The sequence below is a fragment of the Mastigoproctus giganteus genome, chromosome 9 (assembly GCF_048544385.1).
Source record: "Mastigoproctus giganteus isolate SK-2022 chromosome 9, ASM4854438v1, whole genome shotgun sequence".
In the NCBI taxonomy this organism is placed as follows: Eukaryota; Metazoa; Arthropoda; class Arachnida; order Uropygi; family Thelyphonidae; genus Mastigoproctus; species Mastigoproctus giganteus.
This window is the reverse complement of record NC_143583.1, coordinates 192,015,377-192,037,514: the sequence shown is the minus strand read 5'-3', so window position 1 is coordinate 192,037,514 and position 22,138 is coordinate 192,015,377. Positions and strand designations below refer to the sequence as shown.

The window sequence follows — 22,138 nt, the reverse complement described above, 5'->3', positions numbered from 1 at the left end:
GTCATGGGCTTGAACCCCGATCTAATCAAGAAGCGTGTGCTATGCACTGCTGCTCCTGCCCACCTGGCTACAGAGGTGCCTAACAACTATGTATTTATAAGTCATTAAGAATACACAAAGTAAGGATTTACTCAATAGGTATAGTGAGAAAAAACCATGGGTTAGGATTAAATGTGAAAGTGCCTAAAATTTTGCCGGACATGATAGGAGAAAGCACATGATGAACGCCTTATCAATCATTTCAGCCCTGGAGATACTGTGGAATTTTTCCCAGCATGGCCTGTACTTCTCACTAAACCTACAATCCTGTCACTAAGGGAGTTAAGCAGGCTAAGGCAAATTATGAGATGCCCTTAACTAAGAATGCAATTAAAGTAGCAATGCATTCTTTGCTTATGTTAACACTAAAAAGAAATGGATGGACCACATTGGTCCACTGGATATGAATGGCATAACCTGTGATGATCTTGTTTGGGTTGATGACAAATTACATAAATAATTTTTATCTACATTCATGCATGAAGTTTTTAGGGATGGGAGTACCAGAAGTATACCAAATTGAAACTGGGAGCTAAATGATTTCATGATAACCAAGTGGAAAATGAAAGAGAAATTGTTGGAGCTGAAAGTTTTAAGTGCTTTATTTACTTTTTGAACTTACTAACTAAACTTATATTGAAAGAAGCAACAAAAGAGGTAAGCAAACATTTAGTCATAATTATGATAAGATGTTGTTGTTGTTATTTGGTTTTTAGGAACATTAGCAACTAAGGCTATATTGCTCCGGGGATATGTGGTGGTCATTACCTGACCTTTCCACATTCTCTGTATTTGATGGTCACGGGCTCGAACCCCGGTCTAATCAAGAAGCGTGTGCTATGCACTGCTGCTCCTGCCCTCCTGGCTACAGAGGCGCCGATAAGATATCTGGATTCAAGGAAGTTCCCTACAAATTGAAGATATGCAAGTGTGTCCCCTATTCACAAAGAAGAAACAAAGGGCAAAGTGAGTAACTGCAAACTCTAAAGCTTAAATTCTGTGGCAGAGAAAATAATGGAGTCAGTGGTTCAATAAAGTAATGCAAAATCATCTTGATAGGAATACAGTTATATGACAGTCAAAGCACAGATTTGTTAAGGGGAAGACCTTGCTGACCAATCTGATTAAATTGCTCAGACAAGATGCAAAAAATAATTTTTATATCATATACTTAGATATCAATAAAGCTTTTGATACTGTTCCAATGAATGATGGAACAGTATCACTGTTCTGATTTGTACTGCAGTAATATGGCTGTACAAATCAGATTGGGGAGCAAGTTACTGCTATGAATAAAGAGATGGTTGAGTGGCAGGAGACAGAGTAGTTATTAATGGCTACTACTCCTCATGGACTGATGTTATTAGTGGACTCCCTCAGGGTTCAGTGCTAGGCCCCTTATTGTTTCCAATATTTATTTATTATTAAAGTTGCCTCTCCTATTCACAAAGAAGGAATAAAGGGCAAGGTGAACAACCACAGACCTGTAAGTTTAAATTCTGTAGCAGAGAGCATAATGGAGTCAGTGGTTTAATAAAATAACACAGGAACATCTTGATCCTGCATTATATTACCTCCTGATATCAATTCATTATGAATTTATACTAGGAGGTGTGATACTGTTAATAAGATTATGTATTTATAAGTCATTAAATTCTTGAGAAATACAATCAGAAGAAAGAGATCTGATCTGTGTGCAGAGAAAAACTGAAACTGAAAAAACTGATAGTGCTTCTGCACAATAATTTCTGAATGCCTTTTCAAATATTCTTTTAACTACCTTATACCCTAATATTCACATGATAATGTGGCTTTTTTTTTTTTTTTTTTTCCAAAATTAAAGAATTCATTAAAAAGGAATGATTTTTCTGTTGAAGCAAAAGTTATCACATTGAGCTTCAAGAAAAGGACTTTGAAGAAGCTTTTTTTGTAATTATGTACAGATGGGGTAAAAAAAATGAGGAAACAGCCAAAATCATTATTTTGAAAATTTTAATGTATAATTATTTGTATATTAATTGAAATAAATATTGGCATGGAATTTTTTGATTTTAACTTGTATGTCTCCTTGCTCATACCTACCTGCACTAACTGAAAGATAAAAAAATATTAAAAATTTACATACAGCATATGTAAGCAAAGCTTTTACCTTTGAACTTCATCGTATTTTATTTGACTTGTATGGTATACATTTAATCTGTCTGTTTAATTATTTTTCTAAATTTGTTTTTTATTTGTTTTAACTTATTTACTCAGAGTTAATAGCTGGTTAATTTGGAATTTTTTTAATCTTTTTTTTTTTTTTTTTTGATTATTTGGCAATTAGACATGATTTTTTTATCTTTACTCTCAGCTTGTATGGTTCAAATTTTATCTTTAACTCTCATATAAGGAGAGTGCACTATCATGCATCTGTCTTCTGTAGTTTGTAAACTTAGATAGATCAGCCATATGAACTATTGCTTGCTGATATTAAAGAAAGTTTATCTTCAATACTAGTCTCTCCAATGAAATTAAAAACACATCATTATGAAAGCAGACTGACAGGTCAGATAAGTTCTGACAATTTAAAACTACAACCAATTTGCTAAATACTTACTCGTTCTCCATCCTCACTAGGAACAAATAGTACAGGTGGCTTTAGAAGGTCACTCATTGAGTAAAACTCTGACCGTTCACATGGAGAGTGGTACATTTCTTCTATTCGCTTTCTCCCACCTGCATTAATGTAAAGGTAAAAAAAAAGAATGCAGTAAAACCTAACTTTAGCATTAATATTGGTAAAATGACACAAGAAAATAAAGCTTATACAGCCAAAACAGAACATTCTGATCCATTTCATTTGCCTATCCCTTCTAATAATGTATCTAATCCATCTATAAATTTATTCAAACCTCTCTCTCCACAACACCAGGTAGAAATTTATTTTAAGTCGATCACTCCTTGGCCAAAGGCAAATTTCTGCACCTATCCTTTTCAATTAAAATTTATATTTCCTTTTATCATTTTCAAATGCAAATAAGATTTTCCTCATCACTTCTAACCTCTTCTCTAAATAAACTTGTCAAAGGCTGTCACTATTCTACCAGTTTGAGTGTTACATATTTAACCACAGACAACCAATGTGTACACATATGCTTCAAAATCGTTTTTACTTCAGTAGCATGAATCAGTTAAAATCTCCTTCTTTTTAATACTCCTTTCAAGATAGTAAATGTGGACCAAATACTCATCTAATTTCACAGGAAGGCATGTAGCACTCTTCAGAACACAAATTAATGCATTAACAATAGGACATCCTACCCTAGTTTCATAGGGTAGGATGTCCTATTTAATACTCTAGCTTCATAAGCTCAAGGCTACAAACTGTAAAAGCGACGGATTTTGAACTCTTGGAAATGGATAAAAGTTTTTTGTATTTTTTTTTTTTTTTTGACAATAAATTAAATTGTGTTCAATAAATAAGCTTATTTATTGAACACAATTTAATTAAATTTAGTCATTAACTTATTTTTAAATTTAGCCAGAGATTTTGTAAGTTACCATGCACTACATAACATAACTAGCAGTGTAGTGGAATTGTAGGATTTTTAATTGTGATTAATAAGTAGCTCAAAGGTTCTAATGATATAGGTTGGCATATATATATATATATATATATATATATATTTTTTTTTTTTTTTTTAGCTAAGAAACTTCTATTAAGGCTATGATAATTTAAAACTCCACAAACATAACGGTACAGCATAATATATATAACATAAACTTAATAGTATAATACGTATTATTGCATTTATGTATCTATTAGTTTAGTACAGTATTCTCAATTTAAATTGAATTTAAACAGAAATCATGCCTCAGACTAGAGCAGCAAAGCAAAGCAGGTGGAGTGCTGTAGCTTGGGAGAAAAATGAAGGATCAATTCACCTACAGATGATGGTCTCACAAAATGTGCTGCTTGTGCAATGTTTGTGGAATATTTGGAATGGGACATGATGCAGCCAAGGGGATGTCTCTGTGTGGTGTTCAGTGTAAAGAGTGTGAGGAAATTAGGTGTGAACTCAATGTTCAGATGGGCATTTATGAGAGCCTGAAGAATAGGGTGGATGCCCTCAGAGGAATTAGAATGGTGTGCCCATCTGCACTCAGCTGCCTAACTCAATGCCAAAGCTTCCACTTGTGCATCAAGCTACATAAAGCTAAAGATCAAGAGTTTCTGTGTATGGTTAGGATTGTCCAGTATGTTGGTTGCTAAATGAACTATTGAATGAAAAAAACTTATAATCAATGTTTTATTTATGATTTAGCAATCCCAAAGGCAGAATGCACTGGTCCCTCAGGAAGTAGTTATTGTTGTTGACTCTATTGTCAGGGAAATGGGAAATATATTGTACAAAACTGATAGGTGGAATAGGACCAGGGCATGTCTGCCAGGGGAAAAGTAGATGACATTGTAAAGCATATATTATATTTTAAGGGAATGAAAGGTGATACTATTGTACATAGTAACTTTTGATATTAAGAATATGAGATCTAAGGACTTACTTAACAAGTACAAGGACTAAATTAAATTTGAGTGTCTACAATTCTGCCCAGACATAATAGGAGGAATTATGTATTGAGAGCATTGTCAATGAATTTGTCACTGGAGAAAGAGAGAGAGACTGTGAAGTCATGGGGTAGAATTTTTCTCAGTGTGGTGTTGCTTGTTAACAGGAGAGAATTTTTTTACAGGGACAGGATACATTTAAATAGAAGGGGTGCAAGAATATTTTCCGATGCTATCAAGACAATGTTGGAAGTGGGTAGAAAACTGCTAGCTTTGGGGGAGGGAATTAACAGACTAACAGATTAACTATGAAAAGGCATATGAGGCATTACCTCAGGCCTCACCATGGGGGGGCCTTGTATGGCCTTTGTAATCTCAAATCTTTAAAGCAATTTCTTTTTTTAATGCCCTAATCTAAACTAGGGCCCACTTGTATCTACCACATAAACAGAGTTAGGTGAAATTTACTGAAAGTATGGATGACTCATTTCTGCGAAAGAACAGATTAATTTCCAGAATAAAGGAAAATCACTCTCTCCTAATTCTCTAATAGGGTCTAACAGTAGAACACAGGTTGACCACAGGGTATTTATTATCTGCATTGGAAATATGCCTTAATCTTTTCCACTGGCTATGATGAACACAAGAAAGCAGTTGAACAGCATGACTTCTTGGTACAGTGTGTGGGAGAGCTGTTGTAAATGTGTTATGGACGCTAAATTGTGGAATGGTAATCCCTTTAGTTCTTAATTTGTGCATTCTACAGTAGCAGCTATATTGCCTAAAGATTAGAGGTGGGAAAAATGCCTACCCAAGGTCTCTCAAAATCCATTCATTATACGGAAATTTTATTCATTGTATGGAAGCTATTTTAATTGGACCACCCATAGATTTCATAATCTATAAAAGCTGAGATCCGAAAACTGTGAAATTTAGTTTAATTTAGAAATTAATAATGCAGCAAAAATATGAATGTGGAGCATCTAAACAAAAGAGGAAACGAAAAAAAGAAGATCAAATTTGAAAACAAAAAAATTTTCCATTGCCTTTTTTGCATGTAGCAAAAAATATAAATGAAGAAAATAAAAGTGCAAGAACAGAAGAGGAAGTAAAGACCAAAGAAGAAACTGAGATGCTATGTAAAGAAAATATACAAACAATAGGTAATGAACAGTTAAATAGTGGTAGTGTAATTAGTGACAATGAAAATTTTTAAAAAAGTTTAAATGAACCATCATGTGACATTGTGTATCCAATGGATATCGCAAAGTGGCCCATGGAAATTAATGAATGTTTTAGAGAACATCTTTTAATAAATACACCAACAAATTTTGGAAAAATTGAAAATTTAAAAACAATGTATACACGGTGACAAACTTTATTATAGAAATATTCATGAAACAGATTTTTACTGTACAAAAATGAACAGAACAAAGGAAAAACATGAGTGGCTGATATTTTCTGATATCAGCAAATCCGTCTATTGTTTCATGTGCAAATTATTTTCAAATTCAAATTATAAATTTATAACTGGTTTTAATGACTGGAAAAATATTTCTATGTCTTTACGTGAGCACATTAATGCTAAGTGTGTTTTTTATTTTAAGAGGCGTTTAATTTTGGGTCATATTGACATGGAACTAATGAAAGAAATTCAATCTGAAGAAAATTATTGGTGAGATATTATAAAAAGAATTATTGCTACTGTTCACTGTTCAGCTATTGAGTAAACTTGATTTAGGATTTAGGAGTAGTAATGGAGGTAGTTAGGGGTAGTAAAATTTATACGGAACATAGTGGTAATTACTTAATTGCCTAGAATATTTGAGTAAATTTGATAATTTTTTAAGAAATCACATAGAGATGTATGCTAATTGTGGAACTGGCAAAACCAATTACCTTTCACATAAAACCTGTGATGAATTTATAGAATTGATGGCAGAAAAAGTTGAAAAGGTAACGTAGATTTGCTTCAGCAGATCTGTTGTGTTGTTTGTTTGTTATTTGGTTTTTAGGAGCATTAGCAACTAAGGCCATATTGCTCCGGGGATATGCGGTGGTCATTCCATGACCTTTCTGCATCCTCCGTATTTGGTGGTCATGGGCTTGAACCGCAGTCTAATCAAGAAGTGGGTGCTATGCACTGCTGCTCCTGCAGACCTCAGAGAGGTGCCCAGCAGATCTATATCCATCCTAAAATGAGGACTCGGAGACCTGTATGCAGTACTCAAGATGTGCCCTAATCATTACCTTGTGCAATGGGATAATCCTAAAAATGGGCACAGAGAAGGGCAACAAGATTGGTAAGGGGAACACAAGGGTGTGCTTACCCTTTTGTTCAGAAAGGCTTCAGTTCTGCTAGTTAACTGGAGCCTAGTGCGAAGTGATCTGACTGAGGTGTTTAAGACCTTGAATGGATTGAGCAAGCTCGATGCTGATGGCATTCTTCCTCTTGCTCAGACTACACACAAGTGGCATAAATTCAAATTGAGAAAGGATGGTTGCAAGATAAATGTATGGAAGTTTGTCTACTTTGGAACAAACTTCCACCAAACAAGAAATAAACATAATAAATAAAAAATAAAAAGCTTATTTTTGTTATGAAAATAAGAACTGTGTATACGCCATTCTCGTACAACTAAAAAAATGAAATCACTAACCCTCACTTTTATTTGTACAAAAGTGGTCTTCTCAAGAAAAGTACTCCAAAGCAAACAGGCCTATTCCATGAGTTTATGATCCTGGAGATTAGCCACATTTTGTATTACCCATATTGTAAAGAATACAAAAAATTCTTCACATTGTTAAGTGCATATTAGGTCAATTTCTCCTTTCAAATGAGTAACAAAACCTTTGAAATATCCAGTACATCAAACTATCCAAACACAACAATAATGAACATAAATTAGGCCTCAGATTTATTTTAGGAATACATTAAAATTACTTTCTAAATGAACGTTAAACAATGCATACTTCCAGTTGCAGTCAGTTTTCTTTTGGCAGCTCGCCTTTCCTCATCTCGAGTCTTTCTCTCTGCTCCCTGAAAGAGAAATTAAGTCTGAAAATACAATATGAACATAGGAAAATTTATCAATATCTCCAAATCAAAAATGATTAGTGACAATTAACAAATAAAGTAGAAAAAGTACAATCTTACAGTTTTACATCTGATTTCTAATTAACAGATTTTTAGTTCATCAGATTAATATTTATAAATATTAAAATTTTCTACATCTACAGGCAGATAAAGGTATTAGTACAAAGTGATTACAAATTACATTTTTCCTTTCTCCACCTTTCTTCAGCATTACGACTATCAACCTATTCCAGCCTACAGGTCTGCTGTGTAGACTGCATCCTAAACCAAACAGAAGATAGCTGGAAAATCTATGAACTTAAGATGGATGGTTCCATGTTAATAAATGTTGCTGGAGATTTGTCAACAGAGAGCTGTGATCAAATTTTGTAACTTAAGAAATCAACCCTACCCACTCTCTTTAAAGATAGTCCCAACATAAGTTGAAGTTTTAGCATGTCTGAGTAGTTTACACACATCCATATCATAAAAGGATTTCAAATCTTTTTAGTTTAATAACTGGAAAATAATTGTTACATAATTTTGTTGTCAGCAAGGTTATGTTTTTCTATAATAAATAACATACTTATTGCAACACATTTATGACTTATTATGCAAATAAACTTATTCACACAATTTTTTTAACTTCCAAATATTTAGTTACAAGTATACGCCACTTGTTTTTCTACAGCACAGCTGCCAACTTTTGAAAAGTGGGAGATTGAGTATTTTCAAGCAGCAGGAAGAAAAGAGGAGGGTTTCCCCTTCTTTTTTTTTTTTTTTTTTTTTGCCAAAACAGGTAAAAAAAAAAGAAAAGGTTTTGGCAAAATGCAGTAGTTCTTCCTAAAAAAAAAAAAAAAAAAACATGGGAGGAAAACAAGAGATTTTTCAAAAGAAGCAAAAAGTTTTTTCTTTAAATTCACATTGCAGAAATTAAATTTCATGACAAAATATACATTTTATATGATTAAAATACAGCCATAGGATTGCTTACCAGTACAGAACACTTGTGTACAGTGGAGAAGTAAGAATACAGAATCATCTACCATTACCCACAGAAAGCAGGCAGAGAGAAAACTGGATAACCAATTGCAAAAAAAAAAAAAAAAAAAAAAAGTTCACAATCCATAAGATGGAAGCTTGTTAGAAGACATTTATGCCAAATATGATTAAAAGCCTTAGAACTATCAAAAGTAACTTCTTCAGCTTCAAACTTTTCCACTGAAACTGTCCACAGATAGTTTCAGTGGAATTGACATAAGTCAATATATCAACAGTGGATCGACAATGACAGAATCTGTACTGGCAGTCATTAATCAGATGAAATGTTGAGACAGTTTAGGAGTTGGCGGTTAATGAATTTCTCCATTACTTTGGAAAAGTAGAGATAAGTGCAATGGGAAAATAATTGGATCAGAGTGATCTGTCATTCTTTTTAGGAACTGGTTGGATATGAGCAATTTCCAAGCAGAAGGACAAGCACCAGAGGAATAAGATAGTGTAAAAGGGCGGCACAGAAGAGGTTCTGAGAACAAGTGGAGAAATGCCGTCAGGACCAGACCTTGAACTTTCTCGATATCAAGATTGTTCAAAAACCTTATGACATCCTTCTGATAAAAGACCACAGGAGGCATTGAGTATTGTACTGGGAATTGTAAGAGGTAGTTCACCAAGATCATCAATACATGAGTTAGGATAAAAGTAAAAGTAGGATGCTAGTAAGTCAGCTTTATCTTTAGCTGAGGGGGCAAAAGAACCACCAGGTTTTAACAGAGGTAGGAATACAGATGGACAAAAGTTGCAGCCAATAGCTTTGGCATGAGACCAGATGCTTGACTACTCTTGGGACAAGAAGCAAGTTTTCGATTCTTAGCCTATTCAAAATATAGTTTGGACTGAATGAGAACTGCTCTACAACTGTTGTGAGCTTTAGTGTATGCAGAAAATGAACTAAGAGAAGATTTTGATGTATGCCAATTGCGATATGCAATGTTCTTATCTTGAACAGCCTTAGCACATTTATTAGAAAATCATGGTTTAGATAAAGGGCAAGTGTGGCATAAAGGATTTCATCTCTACAAGAATAATTCCACTGTCAAGATCTGAGAAAATACTGACATCACAAAATTGAAAACAGTAATCTAACCACGGAAGAGAAAAACAGAAATCTCACAGCATCCCATTTCACATTCTTGTAATTCCAAACAATGATAGGCTAAGAATGGCCGCAGAAGAAAAGCTCCACTGGGGAAGAGACTTATCACCTGGTTTTGATCTGAGGTGCCTAAAGGGCAACTCATCTCCCCCATGTACTTTGGAGGGCTTTTTGTGAGAAAAAGATCAAGAGCTTTCTGTGTATGGTTAGGATTGTCCAGTATGTTGGTTGCTAAATGAACTATTGAATGAAAAAAACTTTTATAATCAATGTTTTATTTATGACAATGACATTGCTGTTCAGACTTGGTTGTCAATGGCATCTTCCCTGCACCAGAAACAGAGGATCTAAATTTTTTTTTTTTTTTTGCATGGTTGAATATTTTGACAATCAGCATTACTATGAGGAATTATAAGAATGCCAAGGATGACTTTGGTTACTTGTTATTACTCATGCTTCCTTCAAGAATTATATTCTTCAAGGAAAAGTATTATTCTTGAAGGAAAAATAACATCCTTGAGTTCTGCGATTCAACAATATTGTTCTTTTGTTGCCCCTCTTACATGAAGAAAGAGGTCATCCACCAAGCTGATAAATGTTTTGCTATTGAGTGAGCTGCATTTCATAAGTTCCAGTTGATATCTAGAGTATTAAAACTCCCATGATAACATTCTCTAATTTTCTTGCCCACTCTGTCTGTATACTTATTATATGCAGTGTACATCAAAATTGCCAACCTACAACAGACTCCAACTCTCACTTTTGTTGCGCCAGTGTTTAGGTCACACACCAGACTGATTCAGTGTTGCGCTGGCAACCTGTGTCTATTGGATGTACTGATTTAAAGTCTGTGTGCTTCTAGCTTAAAAAAAAAAAAAAAAAAACACACTCCCCCTCCTATGTCTGTCCTTTCTATACACATTATAAGTTGCCATGTGTAAATTCTGCATCTCCCCAATATTACAGTGATACTATGTTTCTGTTATACTTATAATGTTACCATTTGGAGCAAGCAGATGGATGAAATGAGAAGGGTTTTCCTTTTTTTTTTTTTTGACTGATGCTGTATAAGCTTGCTTTCTTGTATCATATGCCTTTACTAATGCTAATTTGAAGACTTAACCAATACTACTTAAACTTGTCAAATTTATTCACTATACTCCTAGCATTTGTGTACCAGAAAATAAAGGCGCCTCCGTAGCCAGGTGGGAAGGAGCAGCAGTGCGTAGCACACACTTCTTGATTAGACCGGGGTTCGAGCCCGTCACCACCAAATACGTAGGATGCGGAAAGGTCAGGAAATGACCACCGCATATCCCGGAGCAATATGGTCTTAGTTGCTAATGCTCCTAAAAACCAAACAACAACAACAACAAGAAAATAAACCTGTACCTCTTTGTGGTTTTAGTGGCTCTTACTACAGTCCATGTAACTGCTAGTCTCATGTAGACCAGCAGGACATGTAATAATGCTGAATCTCTTTAAAAGTTACAGCTGTCAGTTACAGGCTCCGCAAAAACGATAAGTGTTTGCCTTTTATTTACATGATTGTTATTTTATATTGTACTTAATACGTAGTCATATAGTTATAGTTACGCTGGTTATTTTTTATTTTTAATTTAGATAAAGAGTTTTTGTGGATTTTACTTACGATAGGTAAAACCGTTATTTCGTTCCATTTTTGTAGCCATTGTTTTTGGATATAGTGGTAGGGAATTCAAATTTTTTAATTGAGGTAGCTAGGTAGCTCTAACGCATAATTATATAGTAATACGCTTCACTGTTTCTATTTAATAGTTTCTATTCAAATACTATTGATATTTAATTTATTGATTTATTAATTTAAACTACCATGCCCCAGACTAGAGCAGCAAAGCAACGGGCACAAAGTGGCAGGAGTGCTGTGACTCGGGGGAGAACTGAGGGGGGCAATTCTCCAACGCATCACAGCCTAAAAAAATGTGCAACTTGTGAAATGTTTGCCGAACTCTCTGGAACGGAACATGATATTGCCATGGGGGATGTCTTTGTGTGTGCGTGATGTAAGGAGTGTAAGGAAATCAGGCGACAACTCAGCGTTGTTATGGGCCTATATGAGAGTTTGAAGGACAGGGTGGATGCCCTCGAAAGATCTAAATTGAGGGGCCCATCAGGCTCTCAGCTGCCCACATCAACGCCAGAGCTTGCACTTGGTCATCACGCAACACAGCGGCAACCCCTAAGGCAGAATGCGCTGGTCCCACAGGAACTAGTAGTTGTTGGTGACTCTATTGTCAGGGAAACGGGGAACATCCTTTGTAAAAAGGATAGGTGAAACAGGACCAGGGTATGTCTGCCAGGGGCAAAGGTTGATGACGTTGTAGAGCGGATATCATCTTTCAAGGGCACAAAAGGTGATATAGTTGTACACGTTGGCACTAATGATATTAAGAGTAGGAGACCGGCGGAATTACTCAACAAGTACAGGTCACTGTTGAAAAAAAGCCGTGAAATAGGGTTGAATTTGAAAGTGTCTGCAATTCTGCCCAGACACGATAGGAGGGAGTACATGATGAGAGCCTTGTCGATCAATTCGGCCCTGGAAAGATTGTGCAAGGCTCAAGGGGTAGAATTTTTTTCAGCCTGGACTGTACTTGTTAACAGGAGAGATTGCTTCTACAGGGATGGGATACACTTAAATAGAAAGGGTGCAAGAATATTTGCTGATGCTATCGAGGCAGTGTTAGGTGGGTCGGAAAACTGCTAGTTTGGGGGGATACAAAGACTAATAGTTTAACAGTAACCGCAGGCAGAGGTGAAGGTGATTCTTGCACAACTTCTATTAGAATAAGAAGCGACCTGGGGCTAGGGGTGTTGGGGGTTTCAGGGACGGATGGCAGTCATCATGGAATAGTTGGGTATATGGGATGTGTTAGGGTAACAAGGAATAGGCATAGGAGCATGTATGCTTGCATGTATACCAATGCTAGAAGTATAGTAAATAAATTTGAAGAATTTGAAGTGTTGGTCAAGACATCAAAGGCGGATATTGTTGGGATAGCAGAGACGTGGTGTCACAAAGATATAAGGAATGCAGAACTGGAATTTGGGGAGTACAATGTGTACAGAAAGGATAGACAGGACAGAAAGGGAGGGGGTGTTATGCTGTTAATTAAGAAAAACATAAAATCAAAGGAAGTGCACCCAGTTAATATAGATGAACAGTGCTCTGTTGAGTCAGTTTGGTGTGAGATAAGCACTGCGAAAGGAAAAATAAGAGTAGGAGTGTGTTATAGGCCTAATGACTTGAATGAGTACAATAAACAATTGTACACAGAAATAGAGTGGGCCAGTAAATCAGAATGTCTTATAATGGGGGATTTTAACTTCCCAGATATTGACTGGAACTTGTGGGTTGGTCACTCACACACTAGTCAGACTTTTGTGGATTTATTGGATGATTGTTTTCTGCAGCAGCATGTTCGAGAGGCAACCAGAGAAAGTAACACTCTTGATCTGGTTATCAGCAGTGATCATTTGTGTATTAAGAATTTGCAGATAAAGGAACCACTAGGTGGCAGTGATCACAGTGTGCTGAAGTGGGATTTACTCAAAGAGGTAACTACCGTCGGGGATAAAGGAAAGGGTTTTTGCTTCCGTAAAGGGGAGTACAGTGGTCTCAGACAGTTTTTAAGTTCTGTACAGTGGGATCAACTGACGATGTTACAAACAGTAAATTCTAAGTGGGAAGCATTCAAAGAATTAATCGTGGAAGCTACTAGACTTTATATACCGATTAAGAAATATCGTTCAAGGTTTAGGCCTAAATGGTTATCAAATGAACTAATGAGACTCGTGACAGAGAAGAAAAATGCATGGGATGCATATAAATTATCAGGTGACGCAGAAGCCTGTGGCAGATATAAGCTAGTCTGTAATCAGGTCACAAAGGAGGATAGGCAGGCAAATGCAGATTACGAGAAATCCTTGGCAAAAGATGCTAAGAAAAACAGCAAGGATTTCTTTACTTATATAAATGCTAAAAGGTAGGGGATGAATCTGATTGGTCCACTTGACATTGATGGTTCAACTGTTGCTGATCCTGCTCAGATAGCAAACAAAGTGAATGAATATTTTGCATCTACATTCACACATGAGGAATTATTAAGGTTTGAAAATGGCAGAAGGTTATCAAATTGTAGCAGGATACTTAAGGATTTTGTAATAACTGAGAGCAAAGTGGAGGAGAACTTGTTGAAGTTAAACATAAGAAAAGCACCTGGGGTGGATGGGATCTATCCAGTTATATTAAAGGAGGCAGCAAAGCAACTAAGCAAACCCTTAGCCATAATTATGAGAGCGTCCTTCGACTCAGGGGAGGTTCCCACAGACTGGAGATGTGCAAATGTATCCCCAATTCACAAGGGGGGGGGGGGATCGAAGGGCGACACGAGTAATTACAGACCAGTTAGTTTAACTCCTTTTCCGGGTAAAATAATGGAGTCACTGGTTAAAGATGCATTGCAGGATCATCTAGACAAGACTGCAGCAATAATTCAGACAAAGCAAGGGTTTGTTAAGGGAAATTCTTGTCTGACAAATTTGACAGGCTATTATGATGTGGTTACAAAGGAACTGGATGCAAAAAATAATTTTGATATCATATATTTGGATTTCAGGAAAGCTTTTGACACTGTTGCGCATGGAAGACTATTGTACAAATGGGGCAGAATGGTATTAAGGGTAAGTTGCTACAATGGATAAAAGGATGGTAATCAATGGGTGCTGCTCTTCGTGGACTAATGTTATTAGTGGAGTCCCACAGGATTCGGTGTTGTGTCCACTGTTGTTTTGTATATTTATCAATGATATCGATGAAAGTATATCAAGCTTAATGTCGAAGTTTGCAGATGATACAAAGATTGGCAGGGTTGTTAATGACAGTAATGCAGTGTGCTACTGCAACAGGATCTAGATAATTTGGCCAGATGGGCTAAGAAGTGGCAACTGAAGTTTAACCTTGACAAATGCAAAATACTGCATATGGGTAGAAGTAACCCCCAGAGAAACGTAGCAACTGTGTGGTACTACACTTAAGGTTATTGTTATTTTGTTATTTTTTGGTTTTTAGGAGCATTAGGAACTAAGGCCATATTGCTCCAGGATATGCGGTGATCATTCCCTGACCTTTCCGCATCCTCCATATTTGGTGGTGACGGGTTCGAACCCCGGTCTAATCAAGAAGCGTGTGCTATGCACTGCTGCTCCTTCCCACCTGGCCACGGAGGCGCCACACTTAAGGTGGTAGAAAATGAAAAAGACCTGGGAGTAATTGTGCAGTCAGATATTAATTTTTTTGAGCAATGCAGACAGGCTGCCAGGGCAGGTCATGGGATTTTGTCAATGATATATAGGAATTTTGCTAGCAGAGAAAAGGAAGTGATTGTCCCTCTGTATAAGGCAATGGTCAGGCCACACCTTGAGTACTGCATACATGTCTGGAGGCCTCATTTTAGGAAGAATGTAGATTTGCTTGAGCGTGTACAGAGAAGGGCAACAAGATTGGTGAGGGGAATAAAGGGATCCTCTTACCAAGAGAGGCTTAAGTTCTGCAAATTACAGTGGCTGGAGACTAGGCACCTGCACAGTGATCTGATTGAGGTGTATAAGGCCTTGAATGGGTTGAGCACGCTGAATTCTGATGGGATCCTTCCACTTGTTCAGATTACGAACCTAAGGGGGCATAAATTCAAATTAAGAAAGGACAGATGTAGAATAAATGTGCAGAAATTTGCTTTTAGCCAGCGGGTGGTTCCATCTTTTGTTGTTGTTGTGGAAGTTGATAGGTTAAATAAATTTTAGGAGGAACTGGACAAACATTTAGAGGAGATTGTGTTGTAATTTTTTTTTTTTTTTTTTTTTTGGCTGATGCTGCATAAGCTCATACACTTGCTTTCTTGCATCACATGCCACTGCTACTACTACTATCACCTCCACCTAGTGGTTCTTTTATCTGTAGATTCTGTAGAAAACAATCATCCAATAAATTCACAAAAGTCTTCCTAGTATTTGGGTGACCAACCCACAAGTTCCAATCAATCTGGAAAGTTAAAATCCCCCATTATAAAACATTCTGATTTATTGGCCCACTCTATTTCTCTGTATAATTCTTCATTGTACTGGTCAGGTCACAGTCATCAGGCCTACTCTCATTTTTGTTTTCCCAGTGCTTATGCCACACCAAACTGACTCAAGGTTCCACTCACCACCCATTTCAACTAAAAAAAAAAAAAAAAAAAAATTATTTTTTTACATGCTTCTTAACTAAGAACATAACCATCCCCCCCTCCACTCCTGTCTTCTCTGTATACATTATACTCCCCATATTCAAATTCTGCATCCCTTATAGCTGAGTGACACTATGTCTCTGATATCTCCACAATATCTGCATTTGATGACTTGACTAGCACTTCAAATTCATCAAATTTATTTACTATGATCGTAGCATTGGTGTACGTGTAAGTATATGTACACCTGTTCTTCCTCTTAGTTACCCTAACACACTTATTACAAGATGACTCACAGTAGGCCTTAAAATCCAGGTGCAATATGGCCAAAGTTGCCTTTGCGCCAAAAAAAATCCAACAACAACCAACCTTGAAATCCCAGGTACTTTGCTTTCCATGCTTTTGCATGTTTCAATAGAAGTAGTGCAAGATTCACTTTCACTTATGCCTGCGGCTACTGTTAAACTATTAGTCTGTGTATCCCCCCAAGCTAGAGCTAGCAGTTTTCAGACCAACTTAACACTGTCTCGACATCTTTAGCGAATAATCTTGCAGACTTTTTGTAGTAGTAGTAGTGGCATGTGATGCAAGAAAGCAAGTGTATGAGCTTATGCAGCATCAGCCAAAAAAATTACAAAACAATCTCCTCTAAATGTTTGTCCAATTCCTCCTTAAATTTATTTAACCTATCAACTTCCACAATGACAGATGGAAGTTTGTTCCAGCAATTAACCACCCGCTAGCTAAAGGCATATTTCCGCACATCTGTTCTACATCTGTCCTTCCTCAATTTCAATTTATGCCCCCTTAGGTTCATAATCCGAACAAGTGGAAGAATCCAATCAGAATTCAGCGTGTGCAACCCATTCAAGGCCTTATACACCTCAATCAAATCACCTCGGAGATGCCTAGTCTCCAGCTGCTGCAATTTGCAGAACTTAAGCCTCTCCTGGTAAGAGGATCCCTTCATTACCCTCACCAATCTTGTTGCCCTTCTTTGTACACGCTCAAGCAAATCTACATCCTTCCTAAAATGAGGCCTCCACACCTGCACTCAGTACTCAAGGCATGGCCTGACCATTGCCTTATAGGGAGGGACAATCACCTCCTTTTCCCTGTTAGCAAAATTCCTATATATCTTTGACAAAACCCCATGACCTGCCCTGGCAGCCTGTCTGCATTGCTCAGAAAACTTCATATCTGATTGCATAATTACTCCCAGGTCTTTTTCATTTTCTACCACCTTAAGTGTAGTTGGTACGTTTCTCTGGGGTTACTTCTACCCATATGCAGTACTTTGCATTTGTCAAGGTTAAACTTCAGTTGTCACTTCTCAGCCCATCTGCCCAAATTTTCTAGATCCTGTTACAGTAACACACTGACATTATTGTCATTAACAACCCTGCCAACCTTTGTATCATCTGCAAACTTTGACACTAAGCCTGATATACCTTCATCAATATCATTGATAAATATACAAAACAACAGTGGACCCAACATTGAACCCCATGGGACTCCACTAATAACATTAATCCATGAAGAGCAGCACCCATTGATTACCACCCTGTCTTCTAGGTGCCTCCGTAGCCAGGTGGGAAGGAGCAGCAGTGCGTAGCACACGCTTCTTGATTAGACCGGGGTTCGAGCCTGTCATCACCAAATACGGAGGATGCAGAAAGGTCAGGGAATGACCACCGCATATCCCCGAGCAATATGGCCTTAGTTGCTAATGCTCCTAAAAACCAAATAACAAACAAATAACAACAACCCTGTCTTCTCCCACTCAACCATCCTTATATCCATTGTAGCAACTTACCCTTAATACCATTCTGCTCCAATTTGTCTTCCATGCACAACAGTGTCAAAAGCTTTCCTGAAATCCAAGTATGTGATATCAAAATTATTTTTTGCATTCAGTTCCTTTGTATTTAAGTGCATCCCATTCCTGCAAAAACAATATCTTTCTCTTTCTCTCTCTAGTTAACATGCATAGACCACAATGAGAAAAATTCTATCCAATCTCTTTCTCTCTCTCTCTCTCTCCCTAGTTAACATACACAGACCACACCGAGAAAAATTCTATCCCATGAGCCTTGCAGTCTCTCCAGAGCCAAATTTATTGACAAAGCTCTCAACTTGTACTCCCTCCTGTCAAGCCTTGAAGAATTACAGACACTTTCAAATTTAACCCAAACTCATGACTTTTTTTCAACATTGCCCTGTACTTGTTAAGTAAGTCTTCAGATTTCCTACTTTTAATGACATTACTGCCTATGTGCAACAATATCATCTTTTGTGCCCTTAAAAGATATCTGCTCTACGTCATCAACTTTTTCTCCAGCAGACATACCCTTGTATTCCACCTATCTGTTTTGCACAATATATTTCCCATTTCCCTGACAATAGAGTCACTGATAATAGCCACCTCCTGTGGGATTAGTGCATTCTACACTGGGGTTCCATCTACGCTATCTGAGTTAAAGTGTAATGTCTGGTTTGATGTGGGCTGCTGAGAGTTTGATGGATCCCAATTTAATTCTATCGAGGATATCAATCTTGTTCTTCAAGCTCTCATAAATGCCCATCAGAATGCCGAGTTGAACTGAATACCCTCTCACCCTTTACATCGAACATACATCATGGTTGTATCATGTCCCATTCCAGACAGATCTACCCACAAACATCAAACAAGTAGTACAATTCATAAGGCTGTGATTCAGAGGACAAATACTTCTCCCCCCCACCAGTGTTCTTCCCTAATCCCCAGCACTCCCACCTTTGAGCCATTTTCTTTGCTGCTGTGGACTTAGACCTTATTTACATTCAAATTCAATTTAACTTGGAATACTACACTAAAGCAATATACTTAAATGCAATAATAACAGTATGCTCTGGTTATGCAGCAATAATACATATTATGCTACCATGATTATGTTATTAAATATATATATGAGGTCTGTCTGGAAAGTATCCAGCCATGTAATATAAAAAAAAAAGTAACTTACCTACGACAATGGTGCTTAGTCCCCTTCAAAGTACTCCACTTGGGACCTCACACACTTATCCCAGCGCTGCTTCCACTTTTCAAAACAATCTGCAAAGTCCTTTTTTGGATCGCCATCAGCTGCTTCGTCGGGTTCTCCTTAATCTCGTCAGTGGTCTGAAATCAACCCCAATCAAAGACCCTTTCAACGGCGATTTTAGCTTGGGAAAAGCCAGAAGTCATAGACCTATGACTCATCTCCGATTATGACCTTTTTGAGGAAATCAGTGTTAGCAGTTTCAAGCGAGCCCTGTGCAACTTCAGCACGAAATTCCTTCTGACCTCGTGAAAGGAGCCACAGAACAAATTTTATGGCTACACTTTCATGCCAAGATCCTCCGTCAAAACCTCTGAAACAATAGTCCGTGGAATCCCCACATCTAATTCTCTCACTGTCAATCGCCAATTTTCTTTGCTTGCAGCCCACACGCATTCAACATTTTCGGGTGTTCTGCTTGTTGAAGGCCTTCCAGAATGTGGATTGCTTTCAATGGATTCCCGCCCATTTTTGAAGCGTTGGTACCACATTTTTATCTGGGCTTCACTCATTGAATCATCCCCAAAAGCCTTCTTAAACATTCGAATAGTTTCCGTGGACGAATGTCCAAGTTTGAAGCAAAACCTGATGCAGATTCGCTGATCTGCTCGCTCAGTCATTGTCAATGCAACGGTCACACAGTACACAAACTCACTCAACAGCGTCTCACTGCGGACTGACTAGCCCCACAGAAGAATGACTGTTCATGCATGTGCAGTAAGGTCTCCTCTGATGAACTGCCACGGTACATCAAGGCCATGCGACCGGTTCTCAAGATATTCAAAATGGCTGGATACTTTCCAGACAGACCTTGTATTATGATATTGAATTTACATTATATTGGATTACATTAACGAGTTTTCATTATAGTGCAATACCATATAGTATAGTGTAATACTATATGTATTACTCTATACCGTTGTGCTTATAAAGTTATAAAGTAATTGTAATAGATAATAAAATTATTAATGCCAATCTACATTATTCAAACTTCCCAGATACCTACTTACCACAATAAAATCCGTAGAATTCCCTACCACCCACTACAGTACAAGTTAAGAGATACAATATTCAAATATAACACAGCATCTTTGGATTCAGAGGAGATCCTTGGGCAATGGAGATGTGCAAATGTATCCCCATTTCACAATGGAGATCAAAAAGTGATATGAGTAATCACAGACCTGTTGGCTTAACCTCTGTAGTGAAAATATGGAGTTTCTTGTTCAAGAAGTAAATAGTGAGGAATAACTCACTGAATTTTGAACATTAATCAAATCGATGAATCACCCACCTGACAAATATACTAGTCGACCTACCAAAGAATGCTAATTTATTAAATGGTATTCTTTCTAAATTATTTATTTTAGAAGTCCATTCCTTCTGCAACACCCTTTACCTTGATTTATTCCCCTCACCCTCCCTTTTCTACTTTTGTTGGTGAGTTTACTTACTGGTTTACTTTGTATTCACTACTTACTTGGCTTGCCACAAGACTGATATCTTAATTTATATTTAAATTATATATATAAAAGAATAAATAATAAAAAAAAAACAAATGCCAGTAGCACGACAAACCATTAGAGTGAAAATAAAATAAACTATGCATAATAAAATGAAATGGGGAGGGAGGGGATTATGAACATTATCCTTTTGATCACAAAGGTAGCCATTTAGGGCACCATGCCTTAGAGCAACTGGCCTTAGAGAAACACGTGCATAATGCATATGGAGTATGTTGCAATGCATGAAAGTAAAGTTGCCAAGAAGAATGCAACAGCCAGGCATAATTTTAAACTATTTAAATATTCCAATTATTTACTTAGGTTATATCAAGCTCCTTTTACTCTATCATGAAGGAAATTTAACTTGCCTGTTTTGAGGCAGTTAGCATTTCCTTGTGTATATAAATACAGAGGGATAGACATCAGATAACTCCCTCAAAACAGGTAAGCTGAATTTCCTTCGTGAGTGATTAAAAGGAACTGAATTAAGAAATTACATTTGTAGTGTATAAAGAAGTAATGTGTGTGTTTAGTGTCAAGCGGCACCAGGGGTTTCCTCCATCTCCTCGTAGCATACGTTGTGAGTGTACCAGTTCTTTGGGAATGCCAGAGATTTAAAAGCGTATGGATACTGTACGTTGTTCTTCTGGCCGTTTAGCTACTGGACCCCTGATGAGGCCCAATGTTACCCCACTTTCACCCTGTGGAGGCTTGTTTGTTTGTTTGTTGTTTGTTATTTGGTTTTTAGGAGCATTAGCAACTAAGGCCATATTGCTCCGGGAATATGCAGTGGTCATTCCCTTGACCTTTCTGCATCCTCCGTATTTGGTGGTGACGGGCTCGAACCCCGGTCTAATCAAGAAGCGTGTGCTACGCACTGCTGCTCCTTCCCACCTGGCTACGGAGGTGCCCCCTGTGGAGGCAGACCAGGTACTCAGTAGTCTGGGTACCTGGTCTGCCTCCATGTTCGTGGTTCACTCTGGCAGGCCCTGCCACCTAATTTCCTGAGATTCCAGTGGTTAGGACCTTTAAAAAAAAAAAAAATACAGCTGAGTTTAGTTCACATGGTGAAAGATGCTGGGAAGATGAGAAGAGAGGCCAAGAGTTTTGGGCGAAATTAATTTAGATGGTTAAATTTGGATTGTGTGGGACTTTCGCTTGTGTAGTTAAAGTGGAGGGGAGAGAAATAGTCAGGGATAGGAGCCGATAGAGAAGATGGCTCCAGTTTTCAGTATAGCATAACCATTCCACACCAGAAGGGAGAAAGGGGTGGCGGGGGGACGAGGAGACAACAAAGCCATCTCCTCTCTCCGCTGGGGAAGGGAAAGAATAGTGGGCCAGGAGAGGGAGCTGGCCCAGATCACCAATAGGGCATGGAAGCGAGTGAATGCAGCCTGGTCAATGGAGCAGCATACCATCCAGGACTGAAGGAGGTCGTTCAAGCTATCCAAGTCCAGGTCCATACGAC

The 22,138-nt window shown here is 37.5% G+C and overlaps 1 protein-coding gene across 1 annotated transcript in view; it reads right to left on the bottom strand.

The window, feature by feature from the left end:
* LOC150080979 (protein grainyhead-like) overlaps positions 1 to 22,138 on the bottom strand; it is a 271,124-nt gene that overhangs the window by 66,879 nt on the left and 182,107 nt on the right. Inside the window, exons 11-12 of the mRNA XM_090380871.1 lie at positions 7,562 to 7,628; positions 2,639 to 2,757 (exon numbers count right to left, since the gene is read on the bottom strand). Coding sequence (XP_090236997.1) covers positions 2,639 to 2,757; positions 7,562 to 7,628 — 186 coding nt within the window. The remainder of the gene's footprint in view (positions 1 to 2,638; positions 2,758 to 7,561; positions 7,629 to 22,138) is intronic.